Here is a 23,107-nt window from a genome sequence, read left to right as displayed (position 1 = left end):
TTTAGGCGAATTAATTAATTTTGTCACTTGAATTTTTATGGGAAAATGGAATGAATATTATTTATAAGCATTTATGTTAAATTAACAACATTAAATATAACATAAACTTATAATATTGAGTAATTTAAGAATATATTATGTTAAATTAATTTTTTTTGCACTCTAATTGTTATTTTAATTTGTTCTAATTTTGATAATTTTTTGTTGTTATTTACTAGAATGGATTAGATGAGAATAATTTGAATTGTTATGAGAAAATGGAATGAATATTATTTATAAGCATTTATGTTAAATTAACAATATTAAATATAACATAAACTTATAATATTGAGTAATGTAAGAATATATTATGTTAAATTAATTTTGTTTGCACTCTAATTGTTATTTTAATTTGTTGTTATTTTGATAATTTTTTGTTGTTATTTACTAGAATGGATTAGATGAGAATAATTTGAATTGTTATGAGAAAATGGAATGAATAATAATTATAAGCATTTATGTTAAATTAACAATCTTAAATATAACATAAAATTATAATATTTAGTTATATAAGAATATATTATATTAAATTATTTTTTTTTTTTTTTGCAATTTGAATTGTTATGAGAAAATGGAATGAATAATATTTATAAGCATTTATGTTAAATTAACAATATTAAATATAACATAAACTTATAATATTTAGTAATATAAGAATATATTATGTTAAAGAATTTTTTTTTGCAATTTGAATATTTATGAGAAAATGGAATGAATAATATTTATAAGCATTTATGTTAAATTAACAATATTAAATATAACATAAACTTATAATATTTAGTAATATAAAAATATATTATGTTAAATTAATTTTTTTTTGCAATTTGAATGGTTATGAGAAAATGAAATGAATAATATTTATAAGCATTTATGTTAAATTAACAATATTAATATAACATAAACTTATCATTTTTAGTAATATAAGAATATATTATGTTAAAGAATTTTTTTTTGCAATTTGAATGGTTATGAGAAAATGAAATGAATAATATTTATAAGCATTTATGTTAAATTAACAATATTAATATAACATAAACTTATCATTTTTAGTAATATAAGAATATATTATGTTAAATTAATTTTTTTTACAATTTGAATTGTTATGAGAAAATGGAATGAATAATTTAAATAAGCATTTATGTTAAATTAACAATATTAAATATAACTTTTGCACTATAATTGTTATTTTATTTTGGGAGACTTTGGATGCGGTCCCTAGTTATGAACAGTTTTTTACTGAAACCTTGTTGGTTTTCAATTTTTGATTCAAGTCCCTAAAATTAATTAATAATTTATTTCTATGTACGTTACTATATTTTTTAAATTAAAAATTAAAATTTATAGTTGTTTATAGTAATGAGATTTTAAATAAAAAACCATAATTTGTGGGATTAAAAATATTAAAACATAAATATACTATTGTGTGTGTGTGTGTAAACATGGGTACATTCATAAAAAATAACCAAAAAATTATTGTATCAAAACATGGGTACATTTAGCAAATATAAAAATGGGTACAAATAAATAAAAAAATATGGGTACAATACAAATAAACTTTAAAAATTATGGGCACAAAAAGAAATTAATATATGGGTACAAATTAAAACTGAAAGGAAAATTTGTACAAATTAAAACTGAAAGGAAAATTTGTACAAATTAAAAAAGGATTGCAAATTAAAAATGGGTACAAACTAAAAATAAAAATATATGATAAAAAATTTAGCCATAAATATAAATATACTAATGGTAACATTTTTAATATTAAATGAATATATTTAGAAATAAAAAATATTTTATTATTGAAATAATTAATGATATTATTAATACAAAGGACCTTGATCAAAAATTGAAAAGTAATAAGGTTTTAATCAATAGAGTAGTAAAAATAAGGATGAAAACCTAATTACTCCTTTTATTTTATTGTTATTTTGATAACTTTTGGTTGTTATTTACTAGAATGGATTAGATGAGCATAATTTTGATAACTTTTTGTTGTTATTTTAATTTGTTTTTACTATAATAGGTGTTGAGAATTAAAAGATTGCAATCGTGATAGAGTTCGAGGGTTGAAAGATAGAAATTGAAAGTTCTAATAGTTATGCCTACATGATAGGGATTGCAAGATTGTAGGCATCTTAGTGTCAGCGCAATATTTTACCCTCGTAAACTGGTAAAACATGGAAAAGAGTTGGTTGACGATACCCCGAAATTTTGAAGCGTATACAGCTGGAATTAATTTGTTTTTGGATCAAGCAGTTGCAAATGGTGTTGGTCCTGATAAGTTTAGATGTCCTTGCAAAAGATGTTGTAATCGATATACTTTTGTTAGGAACACTATTTTGAACATCTCATATTGTATGATATGGATAAAGATTATAAAAATGCTTGCTGGCGACATCATGGCGAGCAAAACATTGGAGAGCAAAATGTGGCAATTGGAGAAGAAGAAACAGGAGATGAGGTGATTGGCATGCATGACTTTCTTAATGATGTATTTGTCCAACCATTAACAGAAGAAGGTGTTGGGCCGTCTACTGAACCGTCTATTGGGGAAGGGCGTCCAGAAGAGGTGGAGACTTTTTTTAGGTTGCTTGAAGAGGCAGATCAAGATTTGTGGCCAGGGTGTAAGGAGTTTAAGAAATTAGAAGCAGTTGTAAGACTGTATCAGATCAAGTGTTTAGCGGGAATGTCAGACGACATCTTCACAACTTTACTGGAGTTAATTAAACGAATGTTGCCTGAAGGGGATTGTTTGCCTGAATCATGTTATAAGGCAAAAAAACTTATAAATGACTTGGGTTTGACGTATGTGAAAATTGAAGCATGTCCCAATGATTGCATGATCTATTGGAAAGATACTTCGGATTTGACCATGTGCTCGGTTTGTGGTGAATCAAGATATAAAATTACCAACGCAGCGGATAGGTTGAGAAAAAAGATCGCAGCTAAGGTTATGTGGTATTTTCCTTTAAAACCACGATTGCAACGATTTTTTATGTCGAAGCATACGGCTGAACATATGAGGTGGCATGCAGTTGAATGTCCTAAAGATGAGTTTATGAGACATCCTTCAGATTCTCCAGCATGGAAGCATTTGGATAATTTATATCCAGATTTTGCGTCAGAAATTTGAAATGTTCGATTAGGGTTGGCCAGTGATGGATTTAATCCTTTTGGAAAAATGAGGAATGATCATAGCACATGGCCTGTGGTGCTTTCTGTTTACAATTTGCCGCCTTGGATGTGTATGAAGCAACCAAATTTGTTGTTGTCTCTTTTAATACCAGGACCGCGCAGTCCTGGTAAAGAGATTGATGTATACATGCGTCAACTGATTGACGAGTTGAATGAGTTGTGGGAGGTGGGCACTCCAACTTATGATGCGTATTCCAACCAAAGTTTTACGATGAAGGCTGCTGTCTTATGGATTATAAGTGATTTTCCGGCTTATGGAATGTTGTCAGGATGGAATACACATGGCTATAAAGCATGTCCACATTGCATGCATGATAAAGAATCCATTTACTTGCCGGCCAGTCGTAAAATTTGTTATATGGGACATCGACGGCTTCTTGAAGATAATCATAGGTTTCGAAGGCAAACCACAGCTTTTAATGGTCGTCGAGAGCATCGTAGTGCACCAAGGCAGTGGACTGGTTTACAATGTCTCGAAGAACTTTGTACATTGAGATTTACTTTTGGAAAACCAAAGAAAAATGCTTCAGTTGGGCAACGCAGAAAAAGAACTTCGAGCAGTACAAGTGGTAACAGTCAGTGGAAGAAGAAATCTATTTTTTATGAACTACCTTATTGGAGGCGTCTGTTGATTAGACACAATCTTGATGTTATGCATATCGAGAAGAATATATGTGACAGTGTGGTGGGAACATTGCTAGGTATAGAAAAGTCTAAAGATGGATTGGCTGCACGTGCAGATCTTGAAGTCTTGAACATAAGACGCAGTCAACACCCACGTAGAGAAGGAAATAGAACATTTCTACCTCCAGCTTTGTTCACGTTGAAAAGAGAAGAAAAAACTGTGTTTTGCAATGTGTTGTCTACTATTCGGGTCCCCGATGGATATTCATCAAATTTATCACGATGTGTGCACGTGAATGAACGAAAAATACATGGGTTGAAAAGTCATGATTGCCATGTTTTAATGCAGCAGTTACTCCCGCTTGCAATACGCCTGGTTTTACCTAAAGCTGTTACTATGGTATTATTAGAGTTGAGTGCAATTTTCAGACAGTTGTGTAGTAAGAAGGAGTCTGAGGAAGGATTCAAGGAACTGAGTTCAAGAATTGCCTTGACATTATGTCAACTTGAAAAAATATTTCCTCCTGCATTTTTTGATATAATGGTGCACCTTCCAGTTCACTTGGCAGATGAAGCAGCTCTTGCAGGGCATGTTCCCTATAGATGGATGTATCCAATTGAACGGTAATTAATAATTTTTTATAAATTTTTTACAATTGTAGTCATAACTTTAATTTATAATTATAATTGTTTGTGTTTCGTTTATAATTATAGGTATTTGCAAACGTTGAAGCGCTATGTTCGTAATAAGGGTCGTCCTGAAGGTTCTATTGCTGAAGCATATTTGGTGGATGAGTGCTTGTCCTTCTGTTCCATGTATCTTAGAGGTGTCGAGTCTCGTCGTACCCGTAGAGGCCGAAATGAAGATGGTATTGGACGTGGAGTGTCTGATGGGTTATCAATTTTTGACTCCAAAGGATGTTATATGGGTTCAGGAGAACATGTGGAGCTCGATCTAAATGCTCTTGATCAGTGCCATAGATACATTCTAAATAATTGTGATGAAGTGAACCCATTTAGAAGGTAAGAATGTTTAATCATACGTTTTAATGTTTTATTGATTTTCTTAACTTTGAAAAATTAATTATCTAAATTTGGACATAATTGTGTAGCCAACATGAGGAATTCTTGAAAACTATACATCGTCGAGAAAGGTTAACTATGCGCCAAATTAAGGAGCTAAGCAAGAAAGAATTTCCAGAATGGTTCAAGCAACATGTGAGTTGATATAACAATCACATTATTTATTTATTGTTTTGCATTTTAATTATAACATGTTATAGTTATTCTGTCAATTTTTATCTTCATACTTATTACAGATGAATTCAAGCTATCATGCTAATGACACGTTGATATCTGAAGACTTGCATTGGCTAGCTAATTATCCTAGTAGAGTTGTGAGTAGATATAAAAGTCACATTGTTCATGGGTTTAGATTTCGTATAAAATCTGTGGATGATAAGCATAAGAATCAAAATTGTGGTGTCTTTGTACCTGCAAATGTTCCTGGAGCAATTGGGCAAGTGAATTGTTATGGCAGAGTTGTTGATATGTTCGAGGTTAAATATTGTGGTCCTACTGAGGCGGGAGATAGGGGTCGAGCTGTGATGTTATTTAAGTGCGAATGGGTTAATAGTGAAAGTCCACGAGGAATGAAGACCGATCAATATGGATTTACTATGGTGAATTTCAATCAATTGGGATTTAAAGAGGATCCTTTCATACTAGCATCACAAGCATTACAAGCATTTTACGTGGAGGACACAATTGAAAAAGATTGGCACGTAGTTGTTCGAACTCAGCCGAGGGATTTGTTTGACGTACTAGAGGATAGTGATGCTATTGATGATTATGCCATACCGAATTTGGATGATCGAATTCTTGATAATGAAAATTTTCATACAAGGGTTGGCGTGGAAGAGACTCCTTTTCTTGAATCATTAGCGTTGCCTACCAAGTTCGTTAATCATGCCAATGTCGACGATGAGCTAACAGATGATGACGGAGAATAAATATGTTAATTATTTTATGTATTAATTATACTAACTTTCATTTCGTATGTTATGATATCTTATTATCAAAATTATATTTCTGTTTTTTTTTATTAAGTATTATATATATAAGTTAAACCTTTTTTTTTAATATTGGGTTATAAATTTTTTTTTTTTTAGCTTGTTTCCTGTCGCTTTTAACCGACGTCGGTTTAATTAAAATATTTTGGGCGGCACTATTCCCGGTTTTTTTCATTCAGTTAGTGTCGGTTTTAACCGACGCAATGAAGCTTATTTCGACGCAGACTGTCAGTTGGCGTCGGTTTTAACCAACGCAATGAAGCTTATTTCGACGCAACCAAAGATTATTTCGACGCAGACTGTCATGTTACGTCGGTTGAATCCGATGCAATGTTAGTCTATTTCGACGCAATGTCAGTCTATTTCGACGCAAGATAAAAACCTGTTGTGAATTATTTGTATTAATGCGAAGAAAGGATGTTTATTTTTTCTTATTTACAGTTCACGAAATTTTTTGAGCTCTTAATTACACCATTTTTCTTTTTATTTAACAATTTTATACTTCTAAAAACTATAATAATTATATATATATATATATATATATATTAAATTCTTTTATTTAACAATTTTATACCCCTAAAAAACGATCGATCTTCAATTTGAAATATTTACACTAGTGGATATCACAAAATCTTGTGTTATACTTAATGAAAGTATGAATAAACTCTTTAAGTGTTAGTGGATGTATCGTTTTGATGGAATACGAATTCTACGAAACTAATTTCAACGATCGAACCGTCAAACATGTTTGTATATAATTCGAGATCGCATACGCCAAAAATTCCAAAAAAACAACTTTCTGAGACAAAGTAACGGGAAAAACTTATTCGACGGTTATTAACGAAAAATCACGATTTAACGGTTATTTTAACTCTGATTTTGATGATTTTTTATATGTACACTCCTTCACCCTATATGAATACGGTGAATGAATGCGATCTTCAATTTGATATATTTACACTAGTGGATATCACAAAATCTTGTGTTATACTTAATGAAAGTATGAATAAACTCTTTAAGTGTTAGTGGATGTATCGTTTTGATGGAATACGAATTCTACGAAACTAATTTCAACGATCGAACCGTCAAACATGTTTGTATATAATTCGAGATCGCATACGCCAAAAATTGCAAAAAAACAACTTTCTGAGACAAAGTAACGGGAAAAACTTATTCGACGGTTATTAACGAAAAATCACGATTTAACGGTTATTTTAACTCCGATTTTGATGATTTTTTATAGGGAACTTTAACGAAAAGCACTCGGTACTGTTCACTTTAACGAAAAACCACATTTTTACACAAAAAAGTCTATCCTGGTACTATTCACTTTACCCTTTATTTTGTCCTTATCATTAAAACTCAAAGTTTTCAAGCCCTTTTCATTAGTTTTCCTTTTTTTATATGTACACTCCTTCACCCTATATGAATACGGTGAATGAATGCGATCTTCAATTTGAAATATTTACACTAGTGGATATCACAAAATCTTGTGTTATACTTAATGAAAGTATGAATAAACTCTTTAAGTGTTAGTGGATGTATCGTTTTGATGGAATACGAATTCTACGAAACTAATTTCAATGATCGAACCGTCAAACATGTTTGTATATAATTCGAGATCGCATATGCCAAAAATTCCAAAAAAACAACTTTCTGAGACAAAGTAACGGGAAAAACTTATTCGACGGTTATTAACGAAAAATCACGATTTAACGGTTATTTTAACTCCAATTTTGATGATTTTTTATATGTACACTCCTTCACCCTATATAAATACGGTGAATGAATGCGATCTTCAATTTGATATATTTACACTAGTGGATATCACAAAATCTTGTGTTATACTTAATGACAGTATGAATAAACTCTTTAAGTGTTAGTGGATGTATCGCTTTGATGGAATACGAATTCTACGAAACTAATTTCAACGATCGAACCGTCAAACATGTTTGTATATAATTCGAGATCGCATACGCCAAAAATTCCAAAAAAACAACTTTCTGAGACAAAGTAACGGAAAAACTTATCCGACGGTTATTAACGAAAAATCACGATTTAACGGTTATTTTAACTCCGATTTTGATGATTTTTTATATGTACACTCCTTCACCCTATATGAATACGGTGAATGAATGCGATCTTCAATTTGAAATATTTACACTAGTGGATATCACAAAATCTTGTGTTATACTTAATGAAAGTATGAATAAACTCTTTAAGTGTTAGTGGATGTATCGTTTTGATGGAATACGAATTCTACGAAACTAATTTCAACGATCGAACCGTCAAACATGTTTGTATATAATTCGAGATCGCATACGCCAAAAATTCCAAAAAAACAACTTTCTGAGACAAAGTAACGGGAAAAACTTATTCGACGGTTATTAACGAAAAATCACGATTTAACGGTTATTTTAACTCCGATTTTGATGATTTTTTATATGTACACTCCTTCACCCTATATGAATACGGTGAATGAATGCGATCTTCAATTTGAAATATTTACACTATGTGTTATACCCAGATTAATACAAATTGGTACGTTATATTTAATATTTGTGCATGTTATATTTCATAATTGTATGTTAATGTGATGTTTATATGTTTTTATAATTTAATACAACAAATTATTTGCATAAGAAAAATTCATTTTAAACGAATAATGATAAGATAAGATTGGATGTTTATGGTGATTTTAGAATATTTATCATACTATTTTATGAACTAGGTGATCAATTATTTACAATAAAAATCAAAATTTTAATTATAAATTAACCGAACAATGTTTGATCAAAAGTTTCAAAATTATATATGTTTGATTAAAAAAATTCAAATATAAGGCATCTATATCAAAATGATCCTAAAATTATATTTATGTTTTTATTAAGTATTATGTATAAGTTAAATTTTATATATTAAAATATTATATGAAATAACATAACTGCTTATTTTTTAATTTTGGGTTTAACTATTTTTTTTTTGTCTCCTGCCTTTCCATTTTTTTTTAGTTAAACTCTTTTTTATTTTTTTGTTGGGCGGGAATTTTCCCGGTTTTTTTTTGCACGGGGAAATGGATTGGAAGATTGGACGTGCGAAGCATCAAAATAATAAATCGTTGCGTCGAAATAATAAGTAGTGGCGTCGGTTTGAACCGACGCAACTACTTATTATTTCGACGCAACCACTTATTATTTCGGTTTTAAGCGACGCAATATGCCCCTATTTCGACGCCTCGGTCACATTCACACGTCCAATTCCGAGGCCACTGGAATTACTGTCTGTCAGCAGAATGTCGGTTTAAACCGACGTAATTGTCCTCTATTTCGACGCCATATTACCCTATTTCGACGCTAGTCAAAAGTGTGTCAGAGATTGTGTCGCTTTGAAGCGACGTAATGGTTGCATATTTCGACGCTAAGTTTTTTGGCATATTTAAGCTTCTACGACCTATTTCCGTCTCTCTCATTTCACTCTCTCATTTCACTCCCTTCACTCCCTCATTTCACTCCCTCTCCTTCTCCATCTTCTGTATTCCTCATTTCTTCCGTGATTCCTTTGGTTTTGCTATGGATAGTTGTAGTGATTCTCAACGTGATGAGGAACTTCATGTGGAAGAGGAGGAGGTCGAAGCTGGTTATTTTTCTATATTATTATTAGATTCGTTTTTTTTTTGGTGTTTAATCTTCTATTATTCTTATAAACTGAAAATTTACATCTGTTTCCAACTTTTTTGGTGTGTTTTAGTCATGGTTTTTGTATGAACAAGGAACATCTCAACGGAGGCGAGGACCCTCAGTTCCCAAATGGACGAAACAACTTTGTTCTTTTGATATGTCCGGAAAATGCGTTAGTGATAACTCTAGTGCATTTTCAAAATATGTGGCATCGGAGGTTAGAGACCACAGAATTCTCCCATTGGCGAAGCATTGGCATAAGATTAAGGATGTAGATAAGGAAGCTTTCTGGAATAGAATTAAGGTATAGGTATTTTTTTTTTTTAGGCATTGTTATAATATTTGACTTGGTTGATTTTTTTAAGCATTGTTATAATATTTGACTTGGCGTAAGATTAAGCATTGTTATAATATTTGACTTGGTTGATTTTTTTTTTTTTTTTTTTTTTTATGGATGTAGGGAAATATTGTTTTTGAAGATGCTGATATACCAAGATTGCCTTTGATCCGCTTTATGACGCTTAAGGTTGCTGAGCATGCACATAAGGAGTTTAGAAATAAGTTAAAAAAAAAGTATTATACGAACAGAGCTGCAGAGGAGCGTCGCCAGCCTCCTCCTGATGTGAATCCTACCTAGTGGGGTAATTTGTTGGCATACTGGAGTGGAGATAAAACAAAGGTAAACGATGTAGTTTATTTCGTTATAACTATAAATTTGTGTAATAATTTTTTTATTTTTATTTTCAGGAGGTTGCTGAAAAAAACAAGATTAATCGGCAAAAGAAAACAATGAACCATACTACTGGTACAAAATCTTTTGCAAGAAAGCGGCAAGAATATGTATGGATTGTACAATTTGAAGAAATGTTATTTTAAATATTCTATAGTTATAAATTTTAATTTTAACGAGGTTTGCCTAAAATTGTTTGTGTGAAATTTTATTTTTGGTAAAGCGGAAGAAGCATGGGAAAGAAGCTGATCCTGTAACCTTTTTTCGTGAATGTCATACACGAAAAAATGAAACTTGGATTGATGAAGAATCGGAGCGTACAGGGGTAATTTATTTTACTGTGTTGGTATTTCATTGTTATTCATTTTTATTATCTATAGCTTATTTTTCTGTTTTACGATTGAATTTTTATTTTTAAAAATTGTAATGCTAGGCAACAATGGAGAGCAGTCAGCAAACTTTGATTCAGTCGGGGCAAGAGGATAATGAAGATCTTAGGACCCAAGTGTATGTTGATACAATGGGTCCTGAGAGGTATAATAGAGTCAGAGGATACGGGCATGGGGTGACTCCTGATATGGTGTCCTATGCATGTTCTTCGTCTTCTACATCAATTTCCTCCAAGAGGTCATCTAACAATGCAATGGCATTGCTGATGACTCAAAATAATGAGTTGAAATTGAGGGATGAAAATAACAATAAACGGATTTCGGACCTAGAGAACAAGCAAAGTCAGATGTTTGCGTGGCTTTTCCAAAGATTTCAGCCACAACCACAACCACAACCACCGTTTAGCCAGGGAACCCAACAGTCAGGCCAGAGTCAGCCTCCTCCTCCTCAACAGTCGGGTCAAAGTCAGCCGCCCCTTGCATATCAGTATGCTGGCTATAATCAGCAACCTCCGTATCCTATGTATCCGATGCCTATGTAGCCCACGCCATACATGCAGCAGCCGCCTATGCCATACATGCAGCAACCTCCCATGCCTTACATGCAGGAGCCGCCTTATCAAGTGCCCGTATATCGACCTGAGATGGCTGCTCTTTGTCCTGAATTTCCAGCTGGGGGGTTTGCTGAAATGCTTGCGGGTGTTAGATCTGATGTGGACTTGTCGAGGATGTTGGCATCAAATATAGGACCTCAAGGACGAGAAGGATCTGTGCCACGTTCAGGCGCAGATTCGGTTCCGTAGTTTATTTGGTTCGCTTTCTTGTCGGATAAATATGACACTTTAATCGTTCTATCTTTTTTGTTTTTTTATGTTATGTTTGTAATGTCTGATTTAGTAGTTGTTATGACGGATGGGTTTTTATATATTAAGTCGAACGTTAGATGTACAATATTTGTGTATTTTGGCACTATTTTTATTGTTAATTATTTTCATTAATGTATGCACAATATTTGTGTATTTTGGCACTATTTTTTTTTAATTATTTTCATTAATGTTTATTTTGGCCTTGAAATTTATTAATATAATTATATAATTTTTTTCTGTTACAATGAATTGAAGAAGAATGCGGTTTGTCTGGTTTTTTTATTATTATTAACAAAGGTGGTGTCGGTTAAGACCGTTATTCGTTTGCATATTTTATTTATTTAATTGTTATTTGACGTCGGTTTATGGGATATGAAATTGATTTAATATTATTTCAGTGTCGTTTAAAAGCGACAGTAGGATTTATATTTTACAATAAATTGCTTATGAACGTTGCCTTAAAGCGACGTAACGTGTAAGTATGCGTCGCTTTAAACCGACGTTAATTTTAGTGTCGCTTTAGAGCGACACTGCTTAGTGTCGGTTTAAGCCACGAAACCGACGCTAAAGCCCTTTCGTGACGCTAGCAATAGTGTCGCTTTGAAAATGCGACATTACATTGTTTTATGTCGCATTTTTGCCAAAATTGCGACAGAAATCGGATTTCTCGTCGGTTTTTGCTCCGACGGTGATAGCATATATTGTAGTGGTGCGTGTTCCTCTGCTACTTTCGCCATATTCAACATCTTAGCTAGCAAACCTTCAACTTAGATGTAGGTTGGTAAAGGCAGTTCAGACCCGAAATATAGCTGTACTAAGCTAGTTCGATGTTCTATATATGCAAGGTGCTCGTACTTCAGTGAGCTTCGGTGTTGAGAATGGTGGTATCGACTATATATAGTACTCAAACTTTGTGAAATTTTACTCTTACTACTGGGAAAACCAACGGCTCAAAAAGTCAAAAGGCGGCATGTCTCTTGTCTCCGAATGCATGTCCCCATCCGTGTCTTCTATCTATTTGTTCCAGGAGTAATGCTAGTAAGACCAAATTACAAACCAAATTATGTGTCATCAATATGAAACAAGCACGTTAATCGATATTTAATTAATAATTCAATTATCTACAACCACGTCATTTAATTTGCACATTTGATTTAAAAAATTTATTCTCTTTAGCATTACTCTTGTTCCACACATGATCTTGCATTTAACAAAGCACTGACACTGTTAAGCCTTATTAAAATATAATAAAAATTAAAAAAAAATCTCATATGTAGCCACTTAGTACTACGGTCTAATAGTATTTCTCTTCACTTGTAAGCGAGAAATTTTAGGTTCGATTCTTGTTAGCTCATTGTGAGGCTAAACTCATCCCCTCCCCCTTAGTGTAGATAATATTATTCATTCAAAAAAAAAAAAATCTCATCTATAACCTAGTTCACCAGAGCATCTCTTCACTTGTAAGCGAGAAGTTTTAGGTTCGATTCTTGCTAGCTCATTGTGAGGCTAAACTCATTCCCTCCCCCTTAGTGTAGATAATATTATTCATTCAAAAAAAAAAAATCTCATCTATAACTATAACCTAGTTCACCAAAGCAAAAAATAGGACAAAAAATCTTGAAGATGACATGTGGATTTTTTTTTTTTCTGAAGAAGACAAGAATGCCTCAATAAATGGGCAGGGCACATAAATATTCTCACGTCCAACATCTCTGTAGGCTTGAGCAGAAGACTATGATACCACCAAGCTCCCTACCAGCGGCAAAGAAGAAATGTCAAAGACATTAAAGATAAGAATAATTGTCAAATCCTATCTTTAATACTCTTCAATAGAGATGTCAAAAGATAAATGTCAAATGTTAATTTGATAGTTGACGTAGCAATGTTAGATTTTCTCTTCCTCCAACCCATATGTTTTTTTTTTGTTATAAATGATATTTGTAGAACCTATTTTTATAATTAAATAAATAAAAATAAATTTTCAAGATCTATAATTGGTGTACTAATGAGACGCACACAATAAAATGATTACAAAATTATTTTACAGCACATGTTCTCATATGTTAATCCACATATGATTGACATATAAGTTGGAGTTTATTCCTACCTTCAAATTTGATTTCATAACATTCCACTTAGGATTTGACATCTTCTTTGGAAATGGTATAAGGAATCTTCATCACAATCAATCAAGGATGCTACCAACATCATTTCGAGATTTTATCTCATAATGTTTTTTGGATAAATTTTTCCTCATCCATCCTATGGATGACTCACTTTGGCCAATGAGAAGCCGCCATGTGTAGGGCGATCTGCACCTAGGTCAGCCACCTCCTTATAAATACTTTATCTCCACTAATTTTTGGTAAGTTTTCGCTACGCAATTAAGAAGGAAAATTTGGAAAAATAGCCAAAATTTTGATCTTATATAGAATGATAGCCACCGTTTAAAATTTATAATAATTATAACCAAAAGTTGATATAAAAGTAGGGGTGCAACTCGGGTGGGTTGGGCGGGTTAGAAGGTCAATCCAACCCTAACCCAACTTTTACAATTTGGGTTTGGGTTCGGGTTGGGTTTTAATCGGGTTTATTCGGGTTTATTCGGGTTCGGGTTTAATCGGGTTCGAGTTTACTTGGGTTGGTTTCGGGTTGTCCAACTTTTTTAAGTTTTAATCGGGTTCATGTGAAGTTTGGATTAAAATACAAGAAATACCAAAGCTAGTACCAAAAGAAAAAAAAAGGAACACTTCATTGTCCAAAGCTAGTACCCAACTCAAGTCTTGCCTTTCGAAGCTCCGGCAGAAAAACAAAGCTAGTACCCAACTCAAGTCTTGTCCTTCGAAGCTCCTGCAAAAAAATCAAAGTGTGGCTACCAGAAAAACAATTGCTTTCTGCAACTCCATGCACTTTTCTATCATAATCCATCAAAAGTCACTATTGAATCCTCCACGAAGGTGCAAGGGTCATTGAGAAACATGTTGCACAGCTCAACCCAATCGGGTTGGGTTGCACAAATGATCAACCCAACCCAATCCAATCAATGAACGGGTTGAAATCGGGTTGGGTTTGGACAGGTTATAACTTAAAAAACCCGCTTGTTCGGGTTTAAAGTTGGGTTGAACATGAGCGGGTTCGGGTTGACCCAATCCAAGTTGCACCCCTATATAAAAGTACTAATTAATATACCTTTAATGATTAAAAATTTCCTGTTGATTCTTTCTTCAATCCCACTTGTTTTCATTGTTTCTCAATGAATCAAAATCTGTTTGTTTTTTTTTTGTTTTTTTTATTTTTTTGTTTTTTTGTTTCTTATGTTTTTTGGGTTTTTTTGTTGTTGGAGCATCAATAAATCAGGAACTGAACCAGCAACCATCTCCTTAATTTCTTAGTGTGGTTCATATGCGATCACTAGTATTGCGTTCGGAATGTAGTTTTTCCGTGTAATCCACGATTTTTGTTGGTTTTCATTGAAATTAATGTCTGCTTTTACTTACGGGCAGAACAAAAAATAGATAAGGTATATGCTCAGATCACTTTGCATCTAGATGCAGATGTGAGAGAAACATGTTTTATTTTTTCCCTTATTTATTATTTTGCTTCATCTTCCTTTGTTTAGTTGCTTAGTGTAAACTAAGAAGAAGAGAATCACAGATAGTAGTCTTAGAGAGAAGTCAGAGAAAGAGATTTATAGAGAGAGAAAGATATTTCTATTTCTTTTCTTTTTCACCAAGCTATTACACTATAAGAGTATATATACTACACCCTACTTACATTTGCATATTCTTAACAACTATAACTAACTCTCTTAATCTGTTTACAAGTGTCACAATCCTATGTGTACATTATCTCTAACATCCCCCCTCAAACTCATGCATGGGAGAAGAACCAAGCATGAGATTGGTACAATGAGTCCGAAAGAGAGGAGCACTAAGACCTTTGGTAAGGATATCGGCAAACTGCTCTCCGGAAGATACAAACTGCACAAGTAACTTCTTTTGAGCAATCCGTTCACGAACAAAATGAACATCAATTTCAATATGCTTGGTCCGTTGATGTTGAACGGGATTGAACGAAAGAGCAATGGCGGACAGGTTATCACAGAAAAGCACAGGAGCACAAGACAGAGGAATGTGGAGAAATGTAAGAAGTTGCTGAATCCAATCAAGTTCAGCAGCAGTGGAGGACATGGCTCGATATTCGGCTTCAGTTGACGAACGAGAAACTGTTTGTTGTTTCTTAGAAGACCACGAGATGGGATTGGAGCCCAAGAAAACAACGAACCCAGTTGTAGAGCGCCTGTCATTCGGATCACCAGCCCAGTCGGCATCACTAAAAGCTTTGAGACCAACTTCACCAGCAGTATAAGTAATGCCAGAAGACAAGGTGCCTTTCAAATAACGCAGAATGCGTTTGACAGCAGTGAAGTGAGACACCATAGGGTTTTGCAGAAATTGAGATACTTGATGGACTGAGAATGCAATGTCAGGACGAGTGAAAGTGAGGTACTGCAGGGCACCAACGATACTCCTGTATGTACCAGGTTCTGAAAATGGAACTCCATCATCCTTCAGTAAACGATTATAAGGTAAGCATGGAGTGTCACAAGGTTTGCAATCACGCATTTCAGTCTTGTGTAACAAGTCTTGAATGTACTTGGTTTGTGATAAAAACATCCCAGTTGCTGTGCAGGATATTTGAATGCCCAAAAAATAATGAAGTGTGCCCAAATCCTTGATGTCAAACTCAGTAGTAAGGGACTGGATGACATGTTGTATAGCAGCTGTAGCATTCCCTGTTAAGATAATGTCATCCACGTAAAGCAGTAAAATCACTATCTCAGAACCAACATGCTTCACAAATAGAGACGAATCAGAATAGGTGGAGATGAACCCGAGAGAAGGAAGAAAAGCTGTGAATCTCTCATTCCATGCCCGGGGGGCTTGCTTCAATCCATACAGAGATTTATGTAACTTGCAAACAAAATGAGGATGCACAGGGTCTGCAAAACCAGGAGGTTGTGCCATGTAAACCTCCTCCTGCAGTATGCCATGCAAAAATGCATTCTTGACATCAAGTTGCCGTAGAGACCAATGAAACTGAGCAGCTAAGGCCAGGACAAGCCTTACTGTGGTAGGCTTAACCACTGGACTGAATGTCTCCCCATAGTCTAATCCTTCCTCTTGACTGAAGCCCTTTGCAACTAAGCGAGCTTTATGTCTTGCAATAGAACCATCTGAGTTCTTCTTTATTTTAAAGATCCATTTACAGCCGACTAAGTTTTTCTGAGAGGGCAGAGATACAAGAGACCAAGTACCTTGAGAGTGCAGGGCAGCAATCTCTTCCTTCATAGCAGCCAACCACACAGAGGATTTCATAGCAGTCTTATAAGAAACTGGCTCAATGAGAGACATATCAACATCTCCAGATGGCGCTAAAGAACTGAAAAACACTTTGGGTTTGACTATACCATTTTTACTCCTGGTCTGCATAGGATGCATATTCAATGGTGCAATAGGTAACACCACTTGTAACCGATCGGGGCTGAACTCATGATCCACAGGGAGAGAAGGAGTAGTACTTGATGGAGCAGTAATAGAGGAATAAGAAGGTAAGGAGGAGAATGGAGGTGAAGCAACCATATGTGGAGAATGAACAGCAACACTAGAGTCAGGGGATGGAGGGACAGGTGGAGAGGTTGAGGAAGAAACCGGAGGAAGAGGCACCACCAAAACATTCTGATGGTTAGGAACAGGTGTAAAAGATGAAGGTGAATAAGGGACATGGGCCACACTATTTTGTTTGGACAATTGAAGAAGACTAAGATAAGGATATTCAGTCTCATTAAAGATAACATGTCTGGAGATAAAGAACTTGGCTTTGGACACCTCATAACAAATATAACCCTTATATTGGGAAGCATACCCCAGAAAAACACACTTGGTGGTCTTAGCTTGAAGTTTGGAAGTGTTGTAGGGTCTAAGTAAAGGATAGCAAGAACAACCAAAGACACGGAGGTGAGTAATGACAGGATTTTGACCATACAAAACTTGAAAAGGAGATTGATTCTGTAAAACTGGAGTTGGCATCCTATTGATTAAGTAAATTGCTGTTTGACAAGCAAAGGTCCAGAATTGAGAAGGCAGTGTGGCATGTTGTAACAAAGTGACAGTAGTTTCAATGATATGCCTATGTTTCCTCTCAGCTAATCCATTCTGTTCAGGTGTATAGGGACAAGATTTATGATGTACAATACCTTTAGATTTCAGAAAAGTGTAGAGCTTAGTACTAATATATTCACCCCCCCATCAGTTTGTAGTATTTTCACAGAAGTAGAGAATTGAGTGGAGACAAATGCACAAAAGGTAACAAAAACATCAGTGAAATCAGATTTATTGGATAAGGGAAACAACCAACAAAACCGAGTGCACTCATCAATGAGAGTAACATAGTATTTATAGCCATCAATGGATGTACATGGTGCAGGACCCCAAAGGTCACTGTGAACAATTTGAAATGGTATGACAGACTTGACATGAGTGGAAGGAAATGGTAACTGTGTGAATTTGCCCTTGAGACAACTTTGACACATATGAGAGACAACATCCTGATTACATGGAATATTTGCTTGTTTAAGAAGTAAAGAAACTACATTATTGGATGGATGTCCGAACCTAGTATGCCATAGGCTGGAACCAACAAGATGTCCAAGAAAAGCAACATGTGAAGAATGAGAAGGTAGGAAGCTAGTAGAGAGTGAGTGGATAGGATAGAGTCCATTACTGCACGGGCCCTTGTACATGATTCTCCCTGTGACCTTGTCCTGAATCCAGAAGTAAAATGCATCAAAGATTAGCCAGCAATTGTTGTCCAAACACAACTTATGAACTGACAATAAATTCTGTGTCAATTTAGGAACATAGAGAATGGAATTTAATGTGATAGGATTTTTAGAAGTGTTAAGAATAGAACTGCCAATGTGAGAAACTCGCAAACCTTCACCATTGGCAGTTTGAACAACTTCATTGCTTGGATATGGAGAAGCTAAGGACAAATTGTTAAGATCAGCTGTCATATGTGTAGTAGCACCGGAATCTGTCAACCAGACTTGTGGTGATTGAGAAGGAGATGCCACAGAGCCCATATGAGAAGATGGTGATGTGGGAGAAAATACAGTATTCATAGCTTGCAGGGAAGAGGGGTGAGAGCCATGCAACACCGGAGGCACATTGTAAGAGTATCCCTGCATTGGAGTACCTGCCCGTTGAGAATACTGAGGTCCCATATAGGAAGGCCCTTTTTCATTGTAAAAACAATACCAAGTTGTATGATTGAACTTGCCACAGATTTGACACTGTTGGCGATCAGAAGACTTATTGTAACAATAAGGAGCAGTGTGACCTTCAGCATTACACAATTGACAAGTCGGCAATAGAGGTGCGGAGGGCGACGAACCAAGAACACCAGGAGTAGGTGTAGGGAAGACATGGGTTTGTGTATGATACATTGGCCGAGGAGTGTAGTATCGCTGACCTCCATTGAACTTGCCCTTCCCTTTGTTCTTGTGAACATACGGCTTGAAACCTCCTGAAACACCATAGGATTGACCCCCAGTATGATGAAAGGAATGACCACCGCCAGAGTTAAATGCCTGATTAGAACCTTTGTGCACAGTGGATGAGTTATTATTGACAACCATCGCAGACAGAAAAGGAACATGAGAATGACTATCAACAATTTCTTCTTCAGCAAGGAGTTGAGTCCGAAACTCTTTCATAGTCATAACACTTTCTCGGCCTCGAACAACCGTGCGGAATGTATTATACTCTGGAGGCAAACCATTAAGAGCCAAAATTATAATGTCTTCATCATCAAGAAACACACTAGCAGCAGACAAATAATCCCTTGCTTCTTTGATCTTCTGTAAATACCGAGTGACCGAATCGGACCCCTTTTTAATGGTTTGAAGATTTGACTTCATCTGAAAAAATACTTGTCTTGGAAACAGTAGAAAACTGTTCCTTAAGCCGAGTCCACAACTCCCTAGAACTAGCACTACCAATTGCACATGACATAGCTACTGGGGACAAGGTGGCAGTAACAAGCTGCATAAGTGCCCGATCATGTAATTTCCAAACAGTATATTCATCTGTTTCTAAACCAGAGGAGGAAGTAGCAGAATTAACTCCAGAATCACCAGAATTAGGAGCAAACCGAGCAGGACAGGGTGTTGAACCATCAACAAACCCCATGATTCCATTACTTTCCAGTAACAATTGCATTTGGAAATGCCAATTAAGATAATTCGAATCATCAAGCTTAACATTGATAGATGTTGAAAGAGTAGAAATGAGAGCAGTAATAGGCGACTGAAGGAGTTGTAATTGAGATGCAGACACCATTTATGCAGAAAGAAGATAGAAATCCAAGAGAGGAAATATCACAAACACCTGGTGTGCACACTCTGGAAACACCAATGCAAGAAGAACAAGAAACACCAAGAACCTTAGAAATCACAGAAGGAGAAGAAGAATACCAGAAGGCGTCCAAGCATACAGAAATGAAGCGACGTCAAGGACGAGAAAGAATCACAGAGTGAGAAGATGAGCGGAAGCATCCGAAGGATCGAAGAAAACAGCAAGAGCGAAAATGGCGATTGATACCATGTAAACTAAGAAGAAGAGAATCACAGATAGTAGTCTTAGAGAGAAGTCAGAGAAAGAGATTTATAGAGAGAGAAAGATATTTCTATTTCTTTTCTTTTTCACCAAGCTATTACACTATAAGAGTATATATACTACACCCTACTTACATTTGCATATTCTTAACAACTATAACTAACTCTCTTAATCTGTTTACAAGTGTCACAATCCTATGTGTACATTATCTCTAACACTTAGAAGGAAGATAAAAGAAGGGTATCGCTAGGGAGACCTAATTTAGAAACTAAAATTACAAACTAAATGATGTGTCACCAACAAGAATAAGCACGTTTATCAACATGTAAGTAATAAATCAATTATCAACTTCCATGTTCTTTAGTTTTCAAAATTTTGCCCACAAATTAGTCTCCCTAACATTACTTATAAAAAAATATGAAGTCATTAACGTTAGTCTTTTCAAATCAGTTGGGATATTATCTGAAAATGAATAAGGAAATTTCATATTTCTTTGTACTCATCTTCTTTCGGTTGGTATTACATCAAAGTGAACCTACAAGGCTACAATCCCGATCCATGCAAACCGGAAGCTCCAAAGCCGACGGTTCACTGGTTTTTGCTAGATTTTGACAGCTTTCGATACAAGCACCCATGGAGGGTTCATAGTCCTTCGAAAGCATGCCACCGAGTGCTTACCTCCGTTGGTTAAATACTCACGTTTTCATACATGGTCAGTCAACGATATCTTTTCATATTTTCCTGTGTACTGGTATTTTTATTTTATTAGGACATGAACCAAACAACTCCAACTCAGTGAGCTAATCGCCGAAACATTTGCTTTTTGGTTCTTTTTTTTGAAGGAGTGTGCTATCTACGCACTCATTTTTACTTCTCATACAATTTTTGTAAAATTTTGTTCTTTAATTTTTTTCAATTGAACTTTTTGGACAGCCGAAAATTAGAAAGGTGTGTGAAAAGTAAAAATGGATGTGTGAATATCACATCCCTTTTGGAAAATCTTAATTAAGAATATTTTAGTACTTTCATATCAACTTTTGATTATGATTATCATAAACTTAAAATAGTAGCTATAATTCTACATGAGTTCCAAATTTTGATTATTTTTCTAAATTTTCCAATTAAGATCTAAATATTCACTATTTTTCAAAGAAACTAACTTAGGCAATCCCCCAAACTTCGTGGGCGCGTTGCTGCCATGGTCTCGTGGTGCTCCAAGTGGAAATCCACTCTTTACCGTTCCGATTCTGATCTTCTTAGAAAAGCATGTTTCGGTTTTATGAGTGTACAAGTGGTTCGCAACGCCCGAATCGGCATAAACAAAGATTAAGCAATATGATCAATTGCAATTTCAAATCCAATCTAATGCCATCCAAATCCTTCTGAATCATCATTGCATAAATCTGGAATTCTAATTTCATTCCTTCGGAATAGGATCCTCTCTGGATTGTTTTTGTGGAGATCCATATGCTCGATCAATCGTGTATGTTCATCGTACATCGTACGATTAGAAATTATTTTTAATTTTTAATTTAAAATTAAATATAAATAGTATCTAGTGAAAATTGGCTGCATGATGTATGATAAACAGACACGATTGATTAATATCTGAATCCCCACAAAGAAGATCCTGGCCCCATTCCTTCAACTAATGCCATCCAATCCTTCTTAATCATCAATTCCATCCAATCCTTCTGAATCATCATTGCATAATTTTAAGATATTGGTTGAAGGTTCAATGATGTTTGACGACATCATTTAGATTTACGATGTTACCTTTTCAGGCTGTGTGATGATACGTTGAGGAGGGGTTACAAAAAAAGAAGGTGTTTTTCGGTGGTATCGAGAAGGTGGTTGCATTGGCGAACTAGGTTGGAAGACAATGAGGAGTTTTTATTTTATTTTTAAGGTAGATTACTTTTTTTTTTTTTTAATAAAATAATGTGTTATCAATAAAAATTAAAAGTATCAATATCCTCTTAAGTGTAAAGACACATGTCAAAAAATAAGGTAGAAGAAATTAGGAGGTACATGCATTCGGAGACATCAGACTTGCATAGGCTTAAAAGGAATGCGTGCCTCAAAAGGCTCAAAAGTTGGCAAATTGTTGGGTGGGGGAATCAAAACCCAAACGCGTTTATTTAACTTTTTCTTAAGAGTAAATTGTAGCTATGGTCCCTTAACTTTAACTCAATTGGAGCAATGGTCCATCAACTAAAAATTCATTACCTTTGGTCCCTCAACTTATCAAAACGTGCAGCTATGGTCCCTCAACTAAAAATCCATTACCATTGGTCCCTGAACTTTAATTCAAGTGGAGAAATGATCATTTAACTTTAATCCAATTGTAGCAATGGTCCTTACAATATAACTCGTTTTGACAAATTTTTTGACATAGTTGACGAAAAGAACCATAATTATACACTTTGATGAGTTGAGGGACCCTAATTATATAAATGGTCATTCCAACATAGCTTATTTTGACAAAATTTTGACAAAATTGATGAAAAGGACTATAGCTACACATTTTGATAAGTTGAGGGACCAATGGTAATGGATTTTTAGTTGAGGGACCATTGCTCCAATTTGATTAAAGTTGAGGGACCATTTGTACAATTTACTCTTTTCTTAATGATGATTATGCGTGGCTCTTCAAAATTCCTGATGACTGATTTATAAAATTTTAATCATTTCTATTATTAAATTACATTGTAAAATTTGAAAAAATATTAATTAAAAATAAGATCATTTAGTCAATCAAATATAGTAAATAGATAGAGGTTTGTAATGCTTTTATCTTATTCGGCTAGTTATTTTTACCATATGGTGGCCGCGTA

General features: G+C 34.5%; 1 protein-coding gene and 1 pseudogene across 1 annotated transcript; both read left to right on the top strand.

Moving 5' to 3' along the window:
- The first annotated feature begins 3,220 nt into the window (after positions 1–3,220).
- LOC126602887 (uncharacterized) lies at positions 3,221–5,870 on the top strand. The gene is made up of 4 exons (XM_050269719.1): positions 3,221–4,482; positions 4,573–4,881; positions 4,971–5,076; positions 5,178–5,870. The coding sequence occupies exons 1-4, from the start codon at positions 3,221–3,223 to the stop codon at positions 5,868–5,870; spliced, it is 2,370 nt and encodes a 789-aa protein (XP_050125676.1).
- Positions 5,871–9,328: 3,458 nt separating this feature from the next.
- LOC126602879 (uncharacterized) lies at positions 9,329–11,268 on the top strand (annotated as a pseudogene).
- The last annotated feature ends 11,839 nt before the right edge of the window (positions 11,269–23,107 follow it).

Source organism: Malus sylvestris, chromosome 2, assembly GCF_916048215.2.
Source record: "Malus sylvestris chromosome 2, drMalSylv7.2, whole genome shotgun sequence".
Classification (NCBI taxonomy): Eukaryota; Viridiplantae; Streptophyta; class Magnoliopsida; order Rosales; family Rosaceae; genus Malus; species Malus sylvestris.
The sequence above is the reverse complement of the archived record's forward strand: the minus strand, read 5'-3'. Positions and strand labels throughout refer to the sequence as shown.

Coding starts and splice junctions, on each gene's coding strand:
- LOC126602887 (XM_050269719.1), top strand. CDS start 3,221: ATGAGGAATGATCATAGCACATGGCCTGTGGTGCTTTCTGTTTACAAT. Junction 4,483..4,572: donor TGGATGTATCCAATTGAACG/GTAATTAATAAT, acceptor TTATAATTATAG/GTATTTGCAAACGTTGAAGC. Junction 4,882..4,970: donor GAAGTGAACCCATTTAGAAG/GTAAGAATGTTT, acceptor ATAATTGTGTAG/CCAACATGAGGAATTCTTGA.